The sequence below is a fragment of the Ambystoma mexicanum genome, chromosome 3p, assembly GCF_040938575.1.
Source record: "Ambystoma mexicanum isolate Mex_15411 chromosome 3p, UKY_AmexF1_1, whole genome shotgun sequence".
Classification (NCBI taxonomy): domain Eukaryota; kingdom Metazoa; phylum Chordata; class Amphibia; order Caudata; family Ambystomatidae; genus Ambystoma; species Ambystoma mexicanum.
In genome coordinates, this window is record NC_090925.1 from 1,126,875,896 (window position 1) to 1,126,893,029 (window position 17,134).

A 17,134-nucleotide genomic window follows, 5' to 3' on the forward strand; every position below is an offset into this window, starting at 1 on the left:
ATAGATCAGATAAAGGATCTTGAAGGTGATTCTTTGGTCCACTGCTAGCCAGCGTAGGGAGCATTGAAGGTAAGTACAGGGGTATGTTTAGATACTCCGAAAACCAGCCTGACTGCTGCATTTTGTGCAACTTGTAGTCGTTGCAACTGGTACTTTGGAAAACCCACAAGAGGGGCATTTGCATAGCCTTATTTAGAGTTCACCAATGTTCCTACTACTACTGGAATATCTGGTGGGGCCAGATATGGCAGGACTGTTCGCAGTAGTAGAAGAATATGGGATATTGAGCGAACAGTGGTTTCATCTTGGTAGTGACAACCCAAGTTGGACTGCCAAAAACATCCTACATTTCTTACTTAGGTGGTAGGTAAGCCAAATGGAGGAGGGGACTGGATAGTACTAGTGAAATAATTGGACAGTCGATTTGGGCACAACAGTATAATTTCCGCTCTCCAGCATGAGGTCAGGCATGGATTCACATGCTCATGAATATTTCCTGTTGTCAAGCTGGGAATCCTCAGTAAAAGAAAAACTGTTTCACTTTAAAACTGTATTTCTCCTCTAAACCAATCACTGTCCTCTGGGTCATACTGCCCCCATCCAATGACAGTCCTCTCCCTAAGCTCCTCCTCTGGCAGCCATCTTCAGATGCTTACCACACGCTTCAGTGTTGGGAGTCCTCGAGTGCACTCCAAGCTATTTGTACGTTTGTTTGTGTTTTTCAGTGGAAAAAATTCACTTTTTATTTCAAAGAGCCCGTGTGCTCTTTTTTTCATCTGCCGACAGCAGGGATACATTGTCAGTGAAGTTCAGCCCCCCTCAAGGGCGAAGATCATCAAAGATTCTACAAGGCCATCTTGGGCCTACTTCGCGGCCTCCGACCATGACAGAGAGTAAGAAGGGAAGGTCCCTCTTCAGGCCCTGCACCAAATGCGGGCTACGGAATGTCTTTGTAGAGGACAAGCACCTGCAATGGCTCTACTGCCTACACCCTGACTATAAGGAGGTAGGGTGCGAGATATGGCAGGATAGTTCTAAGAAGACGAAGAAAGATAGGCACAGTAGGCTGGCGGCATGGCTGAACATGAACAAGGCCTCTGAGTGTGCCTCATCCATGGGAGCCCACGATAAGGCCAAGGTCTGCAAGCCTGAGTCCAACGGGTTAGCTGCGGAAGCGGGTCCCAAATGTGGATAGGGCACGATCAGCATCACCTTTCGCCTCTGTTTCCAGCCTACCATCAAGCTTCTCTTCAAAGAGGAAGTCATCTACCCTGGCTAAACTACGGGAGAAATCCGAGAAGCCTAGGATAGAGGAAAAAAAGGCCGTGCAGCCCACACATGCTCAACTGGCACAGGCGAAGACCTTGCCGATGACCCCATTGGCGGCTACAACTACCACGGCAGCTACAGGCGCTGATCCTACGAGGGTAGCCCCAGCGGTGCAGAAAGTGTCCCTGCCCCCGTGGCGCAACACCGCTGCAGAGACCTTGGCAAAGTCTTCAGGCTCGCCTGTAGGGGTGAAGATACCAGACCAGGCCCTGGTTCAAGGCCTGCAGGGGGGGAAAAGGCGGTGGGGCGAGGAGGCCCCGAAACAGACCTCACAGGTCGTCGCCCAAGATATGGAGGACTCGTCCATGGACAAAGAAGATCAGGTGTCCATGCATACCATCCACGAGGACGATGACGACAAAAAGGATGACAGCGATGCAGCGGCGCAGGGCCTAGTTTTCCTGTTTTGCCCTCTCACCAGAGGGACATTTCCTTGGATATTCTGCTGACTCTACACGCCTTTGTGTCAGAGATCCAGATGAGGATGCCCACGGTGCCGGTACCTGTCGTCCCCTAAGATTCCCGATCAGCCACCGCTGAAGAAAAGGAAGCATCATCTGATGACCCCCCATCAACCTCCTCCACCTCGCCAGACACCTACTCCTCCAGCCGACCCAGACGCTGGGTACGGGCACAACGATGGATGATGGAGAGGACATCGTCACTGTGTAAAATGAGTCGCCACATTTGGATGCCCCACATAGGGTTTCCCCACCGGATGAGGTGTGTTCATTCCACGCCATGATCTCCAGGGCATCCAAACGTTTCCAGTTGGCATCCGAGGAGACCAAGAAGGAGGGCTTCTTATATCAAAGGCGAGAGGCCAAGATGAAGACGATCATGGCCGTATCTTTTCTGGACGATGTTTGGAAAGAGGGCCTGGCCCTCATGAAGAACCCTTGCACAGCCCCAGCCAAGCGGGATAGGCTGGAAAAGAAGTATAGGTATAGGATGCCAGACTCCGCACCCAAGTGCCTGAGGTCGCAACCCTCACCGGACTCAGTGCTGTCAGACGCCAGGAAACAGTCAGCTAACCCGTCCTCGTAGTCTTCAGTCCCTCCAGACAGCGAGGGGAAGAGCATCACCCCATGGGGAAGAAAGTGATTTACATTGCGGCGTCCACAATCAAGAAAACCAATGCACTGGCAATCCTGGACATGTGCGATAGGGAGTTGTGGTACAAGCTAGGGCTGATCCTGTAATTCCTCCCCAATGATAAGAAGATGGAAACCCTTGCCCTTTCCAGGAAGGGGAAGTAGCCTCGGACCACGCATAACAGTGGCATCGGACATTGCCGACACAGGGTTCCGGCAAATGGTGAATAGTGTTTGCATTCGACGGCAGGGATGGATGAAGGCCACTAACTTCCGTCAGGAGGTCCAAGCGAAGGTGCTGGACATGCCCTTTGATGGGCAAAATCTGTTTGGGAAGGCCGTCGACGAGTCTCTACAGGCCATCAAGATGGATAAGGAGATGCCCGTTCCCTCAGCACTCTCTAGCAGCACCGCCAGTCTTCTTTTCGCTCCTCCAGGGGAAAATAGAGGAGGTCGTCAAAAGGGTTCTCTGCATCTTACAGACAGCCTTCCGATCCTCAACTCAAGAAACCTACACATGCCGCTCCCAAGCCTACGGTAGCTGAGGACAGTGCTGTCGTTGCCCGCAAGACAGAAGACTGGTGCCCAAGCAAGCCTGAATCAGCCACAATGTCGGGCCCCCATGGGTGCACCCCGGTAGGAGGCCGGCTGACGAGGTTCGTCAGCGAGTGGCTAAAGATCACTGACAGATGGGTGCTGGATGCTCTCGCCCAGGGGCACACCTTGGAGTTCCAATGGAGGTGTTCTCGTATTCCGCTGGTTCCCTGTCAGGAGAACCACATCCTGCAGCTTCTGGAAGAGGTACGAGCCATGCTGTGAAAAGGGGTGATAGAGCTGGTTCCCCAACGGCTCTGGAGTCTATTCCAGATACTTTCTATTTAGAAAGAAGATGGGGGGCGGGAGACCCATCCTGGTCCTATGGCGTCTGAACAAATTCTTAAAGTCCCAAAAATTCAGGATGGTCACGTTGCAACACATGCTCGGCCAACTGAGACGGAGAGTTCTTGACATCATTGGACCTGGAGTACACCTCTTTCCACCTCCCGATTCACAAGAAACATCAGAAATTCCTATGTTTCGTGGTGCAGGACCACGGGTTTGGGATTCTCGGTCAACTATCTGAAGTCCTGCTTAACGGCATTGCAGAACGCGCTGTTCCAAGGTGCCAGACTCAATACAGTCTTTTTTCTGGCGTCGCCCTTGGAGGAGAGCATAGCAGCCATTCAAGGAAAGGTGAAACAACTGTTGTCAATGAAGACGGCAACGGTGCAGGCCATCAAGTCATTACTGGGCATGATGTCCTCCTGCATCTACCTCATCTGTCTCTGCAGGTTGCAGATGCGACCCCTACAGGAATTCCTGGACGCCCGTTGGATAAAGGTGTCCAGAAGCTTCACAGACAAGTTCCCTCTCAACGAAGAGTTCCGACGGGCGATAGGGTGGTGGGGCGTCCGCTCCAACATTACCCAGGGTACAGAATTTCAAAATGCCCCATATCAGGTGACCGTCACCCCTGATGTGTCCCTGGAAGGTTGGGGAGCGCACATTGGACGTCTGCACGCCAGAAGTGTTGATGCATATCAACATCCAACACCAGGATGTTGATGCATATCAACATCCTGGAGCTACGGGCAGTGTTCTGGGCCCTCAAGTTGTTTCTAGTGTCTCTGAAAGACAAGATGGTGAGGATATTCATTGACAATACCACCACCATGTTCTACATCAGAAAGCAGGGGGGTACTCGATCACCGGCACTTTCCAAAGAAGCGCAGGACTTGTGGCACTGGGCCGTCGGACAAGGGATGCCCCTCATCTCTCTTCACCTGGCAGGAGTCAAGAACACCTTTGCAGGCTCTCTCAGCAGGGAACTGCGCTCCTGCTATGAGTGGGAGCTTAGTCAGGATCAGGTGGACCATCTTTTGGTCAAATGTGGCAGACCCCAGGTAGATCTGTTTGCGACAGCGGCGAACTCCAAATGCCAGAAGTTTGCCAGCAGATTCCACCAGCCGAGGAGCCTGGGGGACGCGTTCTCCTTTAAGTGGGAAGGGCTGTTTCTGTACGTGTTCCCTCTGTTCCCTCTCCTGTTACGAGTCATCAACACACTCAGACGGTGTCAATGCAAGATGGTACTCATGTTCCTGGCGTGGCCAAGACAGATTTGGTCCCCAGACTTTTTCAGCCTATCAGCGTCACCTCTAGTCAAGAAGCTGGTGGTTCCGGATCTTCTCAACAGAGAAGGAGGCGCAATCCTGCATCAGGACCCAGAATTGCTGAACCTGAAGGCTTTGCTCCTGCAGCCTTAGAGTCTGGAGGTTATGAGTTGCCAACGGACTGCAGGGAGGTCCTCGCCAAGGCCAGGGCGTCGTCAACCTTAAAGTGCTAAGCCCATAATTGGAACCGTTTTGGTATGTGGTGCCGGTCGCAGAATATTACTCCTCTGAGGGTCACAGCTCCACAGATCTTTCCATACTTGCTATCCTTGGCAAAGGCATGTCTGGCACATGTCTCCATCAAGGTGCATCTGGTGGCTATCTCATGCTAGACAAATCCCCCGGAAGATCCTTGTTTTGGGCCCACAGACTTGTCAAGAAATTTCTCAAAGGACTTTTCTGATCTTTCCCGCCGGTGAAGGCTCCTACCCTGGCTTGGGAACTCAACGTGGTTCTAACAAGGCTCATACGGGGCCCTTTCAAGCTTATGCATCAGGCCCTGCTCAAGTTTCTCTCATGGAAGACGGCTTTCCTGGTAGCCATCACCTCTGCCAGACGTGTAGGTGAGATCCTGCCCTGTCATGCAAACAATCGTACCTGACTTTTCTGGAATCAAGGGTAGTACTGCGTATGCACCCCTCTTTCATACCAAAGACTCTGTCGGAAATCCACCTCAACAAGCCTTTGGTGCTACCTGTGTTCTTCCCGAAACCTTTGTCGCCGGCGGACAGGGCTTTGCACTTGCTGGACATTGCTCGTGCCTTGAAGTTCTACGTGACACACACAATTGATTTTCGGAAGACTTCGCAACTGTTCGTGTACTTTGGTCCTGTGAACCAAGGAAGGTATTGTCCAAGGCCTCCATTTCAAGGTGGCTTTACAGCTGCATCACGTACTGTTATTGGTTGGCAAACCGACCACTACCCGGCCGTCCAAGAGCCCACTCCACCAGAGCGATCGCTGCAATGACGCTGTTCCTATCTGGTGTGCCCCTGCTGGACATCTGCAGGGCTGCTACGTGAAGGTGCATGCATACTTTCACGAAGTTCTATTGCGTGACAGGGATTCCAGGTAGGAATCCAGAGTCGGCCAAGCAAGGCTAAGCAACCTATTCACCTGAGGTGAGTCTGTTCCAGAGGCAAGAATTGATTTGGAGGAAAGAGATGGTTTCTTGACTATTGTTAGAGACGGCAAAGATGCCATCTGTAAGTCTCTTCAATCGGGTCTGGATTCTGCTGAAACCATCAGCAGAGCCATGGCGGCAAGCACTGTAAATCGCAGATTTGCGTGGTTAAGGAAGTCTGGATTTGCACCGGTTGTGCAATGTACACTCCTTAACATGCCTTTGATGGGTCTCAACATTTTGACAGCAAGGCTGACGAAAGCCTTGAGAAGCTGCAGACCACGAAGGTGGCAGTCAAATCTTTAGGTGCCGCTATTAGGCAGCCTCATCCCTTTCGCCCCCATGTCCCTACCTTTCGCTACTACTTCTCAGTTGGAAGAGCGAGAGGAATGGCTGGTGAAAGTAGCCAAACAAGATTCCCTCATGGTGGATGAGGGAGAGGTGCAAAGCCCGCTCAAGCAGGGGCATCTTTACCAACAGCCACTGCTTCAGCTGCCTCAAAACCTCTCTGAGGTCTTGAGTCACAAAACTCCAGTGGGGGGCAGACTCTCTCAGCTCTGAAAGAATGACGAGACATTACTTTGGATGCTTGGGCACTAGAAACCATAGCCCAAGGTACCTGCCTTCCCTTCATTCAGAGACCTCAGAACCATTCACCGGGGAACCATTCTTTGAAGGTTCCAGATCCGCTCCATATGCAGGAAATTTTGACCCTGCTAGAGAAAGGTGCTATAGAGCCGGTACTTGTAGCGGAGAGGAACAAAGGATGGTACTCTCCATATTTCCTAATACCCAGATGGACGGAGGGCTGAGACCCATCTTGGACTTGAGATACTTAAACAAGTTCCTCAGGAAGGACAAGTTCAAGATGGTCACACTTTCTCAGATCCTTAAGGCCCTCCAACTCCAGGATTGGATGGTGTCATTGGACCTTTAGGATGCTTATTTTCATGTACCAATCCATCTCAAGCACAGGAAATACCTGAGGTTCGCCGTTGGCGGTTCTCATTATCAGTTTCGAGTTCTACCTTTCGGGCTGACCGCTGCCTGAGGCTTTTCACCAAACTGATGGCGGTGGTGGCAGCAGGTGTCAGGAGAGGGGGGATTCACGTCTACCACTACCTGGCTTATTGGCTGATCAGGGCGTGTTCTCCCGAAACAGGTCCTGGATCATCTCAACATCACCTGCCACTCTCTTCACAGACTGGGCTTCTCCCTCAATTACAAGAAGTCCATATGACACCATCTCAAAAGCTCCAATTCATCAGGGCCGTACTGAATACATCTTTGGGAAATCGCTTGCCACCCGAGGTGAGGGCTCAAGACATTCTGCAGGTGGTCTCCAAATTTCAGAGTGCCCATTTTCTCCCGCCCTTTGACATTTTGAGGTTGCTCGGCCTCATGGCAACCTGCATTTTTCTGGTGCCAGAGGCTCGCCTGAGAATGAGATCCCTTCAATGGGCTCTCAGGACTCAGTGTTCTTAGTTCCCAGCCAACATGTCAGACCTATTTCAGTTTCCAAGCAGGGTCGCACAGGATCTACTGTGGTGGGCCTGCGATGACAACATTCTGAAGAGAGCAACTTTTTGGCAACCATGGCCGGAGATAACAGTAGTGACGGATGTCTCACTCAAAGGGTGGGGAGCCCACGCCAATGATCTGACAATCGGTGGTTGTTGGTCTCTGTTGGAGTCCAAACTACACATCAATCTTTTGGAACTGAGGTCAATCAGACTTGCGCTGTAGGCTTTTCTGCCTTCTGTAAGTGGAAAGAATGTTGTGATAATGACAGACAACACAGTGGCCATGTACTACCTCAACACGAGAGGAGGTGCAGGATCACTACCACTTTGCAGAGAGGCAATGCAGCTCTGGTTCTGGGCAATAGAAGAAGGAATCTCCCTGTCTGCAGTTCACCTAGAGGAGATCACGGCGGCGGGCGCTCTGAGCAGGCATAGCACAGTTTCCCACAAATGGCAACTAATTCAGCAAGTCCTTCAAGAGACCTTCACCCTTTGGGGAACCCCTCAAGTGGACCTGTTCATGACCAGTGTCAACCGTAAGTGCAAACTGTACTGCTCATGGGAATTTCCTCCAAGCGGAGCTCTAGGAGATGCGTTTGTGGTGGACTGGGAGTTTCCACTTCTATACGCGTTCCCTCCAGGCCCCATCATTCCTCACGTGATCGGGAGGTTGAGAAAGTTTGGGAAACGCATGATCCTAATTGCCCCAGATTGGGCCAGGAGGACGTGCTACCCGGACCTTCTGGACTTGTCCATCTGCCCTCCAATACGTCTTCCACAAAGAAATGACCTTCTCTTGCAAGAGGAGGTTCGGATTCAGCATCCAGAGGTCAAGACACTCAGCCTTCACGCATGGCTTTTGACAGGCTGAGGTATAAGGATTGGCACAGAGGAAGTTGAGCAGGACTCGCTTTGTTTCTATAAAGAAGGTCTTGGGGATTATCACTGGGAGCATTTGGAAGAGAAATAAAAACTTTGGGAGGAGAACCATTTTTATGAGGTTAAGGCGTGCCATCCAGGAGAGCCCCGATCCCACCCACATCTCTACATCTCTTCTGATTGCGGACCAGAGGGGGGGGGTTGGCTGTGTACAGTTCCTCAAGGTCACGCGTAATCTGTACTCCCAAATACCGGAATCCCTCTTCAGTCCGTCTAAAGGTGAGCCCTTTCACAAAGGCCATCTCCTGATCTGACAGGTTCCCACCCATAAACGCCACTGACTTATCCAGATTGACTTTATAACCGGATAACTCTCCATAGCGTGTGAGACCCTGTAATAACCGGGGGACTGTTTGGGACGGTCTGGTGACGTAGAGTAGGGCGTCGTCCGCGAAGAGGCAGATTTTGCATTGCATGTCTCCTATCTGTACTCCCCTAATAGCCTCGTCATTGCGGACTGAGATTGCCCATGGTTCCATTACTAGTGCGTAAATTAGCGGGGACAGGGGACATCCCTGCCTTGTACCACGTTGGAGGGGGAACTCTCTTGATTCTGTCCCGTTTGCCACCACTCTAGCCGAGGGGGAGGAGTAAAGCGCGGCCATCCACCCCAGCCACCTAGGACCCATCCCCAGAGATGCGAAAATCTCCCCCATGAAAGCCCAGCTAACCCTGTCGAAGGCTTTCTCCGCATCGAGAGCCAGTAGGAGAGCCCCCTCATCCCGGTCCCCCACTGTGGCAAGTATATGGAGTGTCTTCCGCACATTATCAGAGCACTGCCTGTTGAGGACGAATCCCGCTTGGTCAGGGTGTATCAGGCGTGGAAGGCAGATCTCAAGTCTGGAGGCCAAGATTCTGGTAAAAATCTTGGCATCTAGGTTAAGGAGTGAGATGGGTCTATAGGACCCACATTCAGTCTGGTCTTTGCCGGACTTGGGTATGACGGTGATGAGGGCTTGCAGAAACGTCGGTGGAATTGAGTCTCGGCTCCTTATCTGAATGAACAGTTTGGCTAAGGGCTTCACCAAGATCGATTGGGTCTGTTTATAGAAATCAGCCGTGTAGCCGTCCCCACCCGGTGCCTTTCCTGCCTTCAGTCTCTTAATGGCGCTCTCCACCTCTTCCTCTGAAATCTCCCCCACAAGGGCCCCCATGTCTTCGTCGGATAGGTTGGGGAGGGGGTGCTCCGCCAAGTAGGCTGAGATATCTTCCAGTGATTCGCCTGCTTGCCTGAAATAAAGTTTGCTGTAATAGTCGGCGAAGCAGTCCGCTATTTCCTCCCGGCCCCAGTGAATCCTTCCTTCCCCATCGCTAAGCTGGGCAACCCCCCTTTCCACCCTGCAGCCCCGGGATCTTTGTGCCAAAAGAGTCCCCACCTTGTCTCCTCGTTCATAGTATCTTTGCTTGGTGTACCGCATTTTCTTAATAACCTCCCCTATAAGAACCGTGTGTAGCTCTTGTCTTTTGCCCTGCATTTCCTCTAGGAGTGCCTCTCTGTCTATTCCGGGAACGCCCAGTCTAGCCCGCAAGACCCCCAACTCCGCACAGAGGTTGCCCGCAATCAGGCCCCTCTCCCGTTTACGCCTCGAGCCCTCTGCTATGAGGAGACCCCTAAAAGTGGCTTTTCCGGCTTCCCATACTGTGGACATGTCGGTCTCGCCATTATCATTCGTCTTAAAGTAGGCCGACATTTCTTGTTTTATAAAATCCCGGAATACGGGGTCCCTAAGAAGCGTGTCGTTGCACCGCCAACGGGAGGATCTTGGGGTGACAGGCAGTGACCAGTCAGCCACAAGCAATTCATGGTCCGACCACGTTATGGCCTCCACCCTTGGCTGTTGAACCACCCCGTTCCCCTCCTCGGAGATTAGCATGAGGTCAATTCTAGTGTAGGTACAGTGTGGGGGAGAGAAAAAGGTGTAACCTCCCTGACCCGGATATGTCCTGCGCCAGACGTCCACCCATTAATGGTCTCTCAAGAGGGCCTGCAGGGCCAGGTTATCCTTGGAATTCCCCTTGGGCCCCCCTCCCTTGGCAGACCACCAGTCCAGACGGGGGTCAGCTACCAGGTTGAAATCCCCGCCCAGTATCATGGCCCCTTCTGCCCATTCATCCATGACATTAAAGATCTGAGTGAGGAACTGCACTTGCCCTGAATTGGGCGCGTATAAGGTGGCCAGGGTGATGCGTTGTCCCTCGCAGAACCCCTTTGCGCCTAAGAATCGACCCCCAAAACCTCTCTTAGTTTCTACCCCCGTGAGATGGAACGCCCTCCCCAGGAGAATACCTACCCCCTCCTTCTTGGAGTTCGCATGTGAGGCCCAGTAATTGGAACCAATGTCCTTCCCCTTAATTCTGGATTCCCTTCCCCGTTTGTAGTGTGTTTCTTGTAGAAAGAGGACTGTTAGATGTTGTTTGCGGAACATGTTGCTCGTGAGCGACCTCTTGTTTTGGGAGTTAAGACCCTTGACGTTCAGCGTGCCTATCCTTCCTTCAATCATTATCGTCTTTTGGGTTGTGCACCCTGAACCCCTCGTAACATCTGCGTTTCAGAGCCCGCAGCCAAGCAAGTATCTGTGATTTGAACTGGTTTCCCCCCCTTCCTCCCCACCTCTTTCGCTAATCATTCCACCCCCGCCCCCCAAGCCCAAGCCTCCCCTTCTGCCCCCTCTCCCCACCCCCCTTTCCCTTGTAATGTAGGGCATTCGTCCAAATCCCCCAACAAGTGTCGGGGTTGGTCAACGAACCACCAAGGACTCTAACCCCAGCCCTGGGATTTTTTGTATTAGGGAATCTCAAGTCTTGGAATCAATATAGGTCTACCCCACCAAATCCTCGGTGCAAATGACTGAGGTGGAATTCTGGAACCGTGAACCCCCGCTTCAGCCTGTAAACTCCAAACTCAGACTTTCTACGTGGGTCACCACAACAAAACAGCTAACATTTAATAAAGTTCTGCCCGCCCTCCAAACAAGCGGGCCGCATGTCGCGCCAACGCGGCGCCCAGGCGTGGCCCCCCCAGGCCCCAGTACCCCTTACTGCCAGATCCTGGGACCGATGCTCATCATAGGATTTCCTCGACCTCCGGAAGGGCGGTGCTGTTATGGCTTCGGGTGATCCTCGGAGGTCGTTGACGGGTGCCTGGTTTTCCGAAATTTCCGGGCCCCCTTGTCTTTAGATTTGCGGCTAAGCTGTCCCAGTCTGTCAGGGCCCCTCGGGGGATCCCGGGCTCTTCCATCTTGGTCGCTTGAGTGGCCTGCCTGGTCGCCGACCAGGTCGTACGTGGCTCTTTGAATGTCTTCCTCAGATACCAGGCAATGTTTCTCCCCCAGCCATTCAAATTCCAAACAGAAGGGGTGTCCCCTGCGGTATCGGATCCCCTTTCCCTGAAGCCATCTTGTGAGGTTTCCACATTTCCTTCTCATTGACAGGGTGAGAGCCGACAGGTCCTGAAAGATGGACACCCTGGAGTCACCGTATTGAATATTGCCAAGGTTCCTCGCTTTCTCCAGAATTTTTGCTTTGTCCTTGTAATAGTGTAGCCTCTGCCCCCTCCTCCTGCCCGATGGACCCTGTCAAACTGAATCGCACCTTCAGCGTCCGCCCCCAAGACAATCCTTATGATGTCATGTACTTTGCCCTCAAGGCCTTGTATGGTTTCTCCCTCGGCCTCCACTAAAACCAAAAATATGCAGGTTATTCCTTCTCTCCCTGTTCTCCATATCGTCCACCTTGAGCCAGAGTTCCTCTTCACGTCTTTCCATGTCCCGGAATCTGATTTCCATTTGGGTCTCAAGGAGAGTAGTGGAGAGCTGATTGTTTTCGACTCCCTCCATTCGATCTTCCAAGGTGGTGACTTTAGTCGTGAGGTCCGCCAATTTGGCTCCCATGTCCGTCCTTATCCCGCGGATCTCCTCCAGAATCGTCTGAATATTATTCTGGATAGCACCCAGGTCTGGGGGCGGGGTGGAGGGGTCCCCGGTCACCATGACGTTCTCGCTGGCCACAAATTGGTATTTCGACAGGTTTTCTTTCCAACTCATGGGAGGCTTGTTTTGGCCACCTGCTATTGGCGAGGCGGGGGGTAGCGTGTTTTCCGTGGTCGTCCCAGTGCGTGTCTGGCCTGTCCAGACCTGTCAGTTCCCCCTGTGGTGATGGTTTTGCGGCTAGGGGGCTCTGGATCACAAGTGCCCCTGGATGCCCCCCCTCTAGTGACCGTCGGGGAGGGGTGCGTATTGGGGGGGCGCGCTCCCACGTCGGCCCCCAGGTTCTCGGACCCCACGGGTCGCTGTGCGACGGTGGCCTCCTGGTGGCCTGTAGGTCCGCTCAATGTGGAGAGGGGGCGGGCATCCAATTTCCAGGGCCCCGACACTGTTCTTTTTTACTCAGCTCCGGGGTCCCGGGATCACCCTCGGTTGCCGCCCGGTGGGATCGGAAGAGGGGAGGTCGGGGGGGCGCGCTCCCACGTCAGCCCCCTGGCGATGTTGCTGCCCTGTGGGTCGGTGGCCAGTGGAGAAACTTTGCTGAAAATGTTGGGGGGGACATGACCTCTGAAGAAAAGATGCCCCATTCAAATGAATGGGGACAAAATAGTGTGCCATGAAAGTTGGGGGTGACAAACACCCCCGCCCCCCCCTAAAATTACGCCCATGCCGGTGGCCCTCTCTTTTCACTTGGCTCCAGGGTCCCGGGATCACTCTGGGACACGGCCCGCGTCGACCCCCCGGCGGCTTTGCCGTTCCGTGGGCCGTAGGCCGTTGGCCCTCTCTGATTCAGGCCTCTCCTGCGTTGGGCCGCATCAGTCGCGCTCTGCCAGAACCGTGCCCAGTATCTAGGGCTGGGGCGGGAAGCCCCGATGCGCTGCGGGTGTACGGCCTCGGGTTCTTCCTCCGTGCGGCGCCGCCTCCTCCTCGCCCGTGGCTGCCCCACTCCAACTGAGGCCGCGTATGCACGGCAGCTGCGGCCTCCTCCAGTGCGCCGCGCCGAGCCGCGGGGGAGGAGCCGCAGGAACTTTCAGGCCCGTAGAACTCGGCTCAGGGGTGTCGGATTGGCACCGGAGTTGGGTGTAGTGGGGGGCCACAGGCTCCCACAGTGTATGGTGGGGGTCTCGCAGGTCATGGGACCCTCGTTCCGTGCTAGCACCGTCATTCTCCCGGGGCTGGGTACGGAGCTCGAAGCTCAGGCGACCATCCTGCCTGCGCCCCCTGGTGGCCTCTCTCGGACCTTAATTTGATGTTTAAATTTCTGATGTGTTCACAATTTGAAATTATACATTCATGTCAATTAAGGTTACTAATCTTCAAGACCATTTTGTAAGTAGCACTATCTTCAGCCCGTAGAGTGAGTGAGTTGCAGGCACTATCAATGGAAACCACCCTTTACAGTATTCCACAAGGACAAGGTCGCCCTGAGGGTTAAGGCTTCATTTTTGCCTAAGATCATTTTAGATTTTCAAGTAGGACAAAAGATTGTGTTACCCACTTTTTACCCGCCACCTCATCCTGGCAAGGAGGAAGAGAGGTTGCACAGATTAGATCCACGTAGAGCTCTAGATTGTCCAAACTTTGTCTGGATGATCAACTTTTTATAGGTTATACAGGTTACAAACTGGGTCAGGCGGTAACAAAGCAGACCTTATCAAGATTGATCATTCTACCAATTTCAGAATGCTACAGACTGGCGGGCAAAGATCCTTCAGAAGGGTTGAGGGCCCATTCCACCAGGGGCATGGCTACCTCTTCCGCTCTGCAAAGAGGTGTTCTTATTAAAAACCCTGTGTGAGACAGCTACGTGGTCTTCAATACACACGTTTACGAAGCATTACTGCCTTGATTCTTCCCTCAGTCAGATGGAAGCTTTGGAAAAGCTGTCCTCTATTCGGTTCATGGAAACCATTGATAAAATTCTTACTCCCTCCACCAGAACAAACACTGCTTTGAGAGTCTATCAAAGATGAGCAATACGTGGGAGGACATAATCCATTCGAAGAACAAGTTACTTATCCCTGGTGACGTTCTTTCGACTGCATGTTCCTCCCACGTATTCCTCATCCCCCCCAACAGCCTACCCCATAGTAGAATTTCCCATGCTATTTCAGCTTTAGCTCCTTCAAAGCTTAGTACGGTCAAACCTGTGTTTATGCGGGTAGTTCTACTAAAAGAAAAACAGAACTGAAGCCAACGTAGATCTTTACGGTCAGGCATAAACCAGATATTATTTTTCTTAGATTGTTTTAGGTTTTAGTGAAACTATTTGATTACACAAATCCTCCAATCTAGTGAAAAAATCTTTGGGTAGGTTGTTCCACAGTTTCGTGTCCAGAACTGAAAAATAGGATACTCCTTGCCATTTCTTGAAGTTGGAGACTAGTACAGGTACTAGCGGTTTAGTAGGGCTTTTCTGTAACTTGTTTGTTCAGCGTCGTGATGACTTTTCAAGGTGCATTTTTTTGCTTAATAAATAGTGTTCCATACCATACCATAGTATACCATACCATACGCATTATGAGCCTTAATGGTGTGCTGTGTATAAGCACTGTGAGTCCTAATGGTGTGCCTGTGCATAATCATGGTTTGTCTAAATGGTGTGCCTGAGTGTAAGCATTGTGGGCCTTAATGTTGTGCCTGTTGAGCAGCATTATGAACGTTAATGGTGTGCCTGTGTTCATGTCACAGGAGAAGGATAATCAACGAAGCAGATTTCTGGCTTGGATCAATGAAAGCCCTTCTGGCCGATGGAGTCCACCCTTGAGCCGAAGCAGGAGACGACTTTCCTTGGCATGCCATCTGCCTAATATCAAAGAAGAAGACCCCCAGAACCTAGAGGTAAGATTTTGTTAAAGGTACACATTTGAGAAAGAACAGTGTCGTGGCAAATGAGCTAGGATTTTGGCATGGGCTTATACTGTATACAGATTGCTACAGTGTTATCATGGACAGAGAAAAAACTATTTGTACTTCTATTTCTATGAAGATTTCGATTAGCAATGACTTACAGTTACACATTACACATTGGGGATACATTCCCTGAAAGGGAACCTGTACAATACACAATGATGAGAACAAGTGGTGAACCAGTTCACGAGGGTGTAAACCCAGTGTAACACAGACCAGAGACTAAACAAACAAATATATAAATATAAAACTAACAAACAATAGAGCAAGGGATGTGCTGCTGAGTTCGCTGCTCACACAAGGTTGGCTTTCTTTGACTTAACCGATGCCTTGCTAAAGGCAAGCTATCTCTGGAAGCCAGATTTTACGTTCACCGGCAGAAGCTACAATATCACCAGACTTCAACCAAAGAGGGAAAACCGGAAAGAGATAAGACTGATCCCCTCCCTCTGACACTTTTGGAAGGACCTGAAGACCCTTCTCTTCAAAGAGCATTTCTTCAATTGCTGATCACTCCAACCATAAGTCTCCCCTCTTGAGCTCTCGTCATCTTTGTTCTTCCACTGTATAAACCAGCTCCTCTGCTACCCCTGCAACTTTACCTGTAACCTGCATCTCTCCATTATTTCCCAGTGTGGAAAACCAGACAATAAACCCAACAAACAACCCTTGAAGCAAAGGTAAAGAGCAGAAATGGACAAGGAAAACTGCAATATATTCCCATCCTGAAAATGAGGACTGAGTGCAGAAGACTCCTGTTTCTTATAGGGATTTACACAATGGGGTTCATACAGAAAATCTGTATGACACATTCAGTAGGTTACGTTACCAATGAACCTCCTAACAAAGTATAATCTGGCATTGAGGGAATGGTTTTACAGGACCATAATAGGCCTGTAAAATCCCACTAGACCTACCCACGTGACACAATCTCCACTTGCACCGGATCTATCAACCAAGTGGACGCACTCTCGTGACTCGCACCCACGTGACCCTTATTCTGATTCTAAGGCCAGCAAGGCGTACCTTCATTGTTGATGTATCATGTGTCGCTGGGCATATCAGCACCCTGGGAAGAGACTAACATCATATCCATGCAGCCTAATGTGCATCTTAATGTGTGCCAGCCAATAACAATTTTTCAAAACTTCTCCCGTGTATCACCCCAGCTGTGACTGTGGTGCTGCTCTGCCCTTGTATGTCCTCATGTATGTCCAGGGGCCTATGAGAAATATCAAATTCTCATGGCTTCTACAAAAGCAAGGTTTGCACTCTATAAATCCCATACATACACACAGACAAACAGGAGACTTCACCCAAACATTTCTCCTTCTCCTTTAAAGTCCCCAAATGTTCACCTTTACCTCTTCGGTAACTGTTGTCACCACCTTTCCTTATCCAATCCTCTAATACCACTTTATTCTCCTCTGCTGATACAACCCAGATTATCATTCATCTCCACAGCAATCCCTCCTGCACAGCCATATCCATCTCTCTCCCTTTAAAGCACAAAGCTATGGATTTCTGTTTTGTAATGCAGCTGCTTTAAACTCAATGAAGACAAAACTTTAAAATGATTAGACCCTTCTGCCTTTATTTGCTTCCCACTTACACCATCAAGATCAAACCCCTTGACTTCCTATTCCACAATACTCTTTCCCTCATTTTCAAAGTCAATCAGTTTGTCAGTAACTGATGTGTATACCTACAGCCCCTAAAGATGGGTGTACACTACCTGCATTGTCAGTGCATTCATCTTCAGGTTTTACTATGGCCGTTGTCTTTACCTCCGTCATCAGTATCTTCCATCTCAAAACTTTTTTTAAATCTGTTTATGGTTTCTATAGAGAAACCTTTACAAAATTATTACATTTACACATTTATATACCAAAATATACAATGTAATCAATTTACACATTTGTATAACCAAAATCAGTATTTCTTCATATCTTATTAATTTTCAGACATTTTTAAACGCACACCTTTCACACTTGCTTCCTTACAAGTTCAAGGAAAGAACACA

At 50.8% G+C, this 17,134-nt stretch overlaps 1 protein-coding gene across 1 annotated transcript in view; it reads left to right on the forward strand.

Moving 5' to 3' along the window:
• LOC138579826 (ABC transporter F family member 4-like) overlaps positions 1 to 17,134 on the forward strand; it is a 613,068-nt gene that overhangs the window by 184,477 nt on the left and 411,457 nt on the right. Inside the window, exon 4 of the mRNA XM_069650053.1 lies at positions 14,893 to 15,042. Coding sequence (XP_069506154.1) covers positions 14,893 to 15,042 — 150 coding nt within the window. The remainder of the gene's footprint in view (positions 1 to 14,892; positions 15,043 to 17,134) is intronic.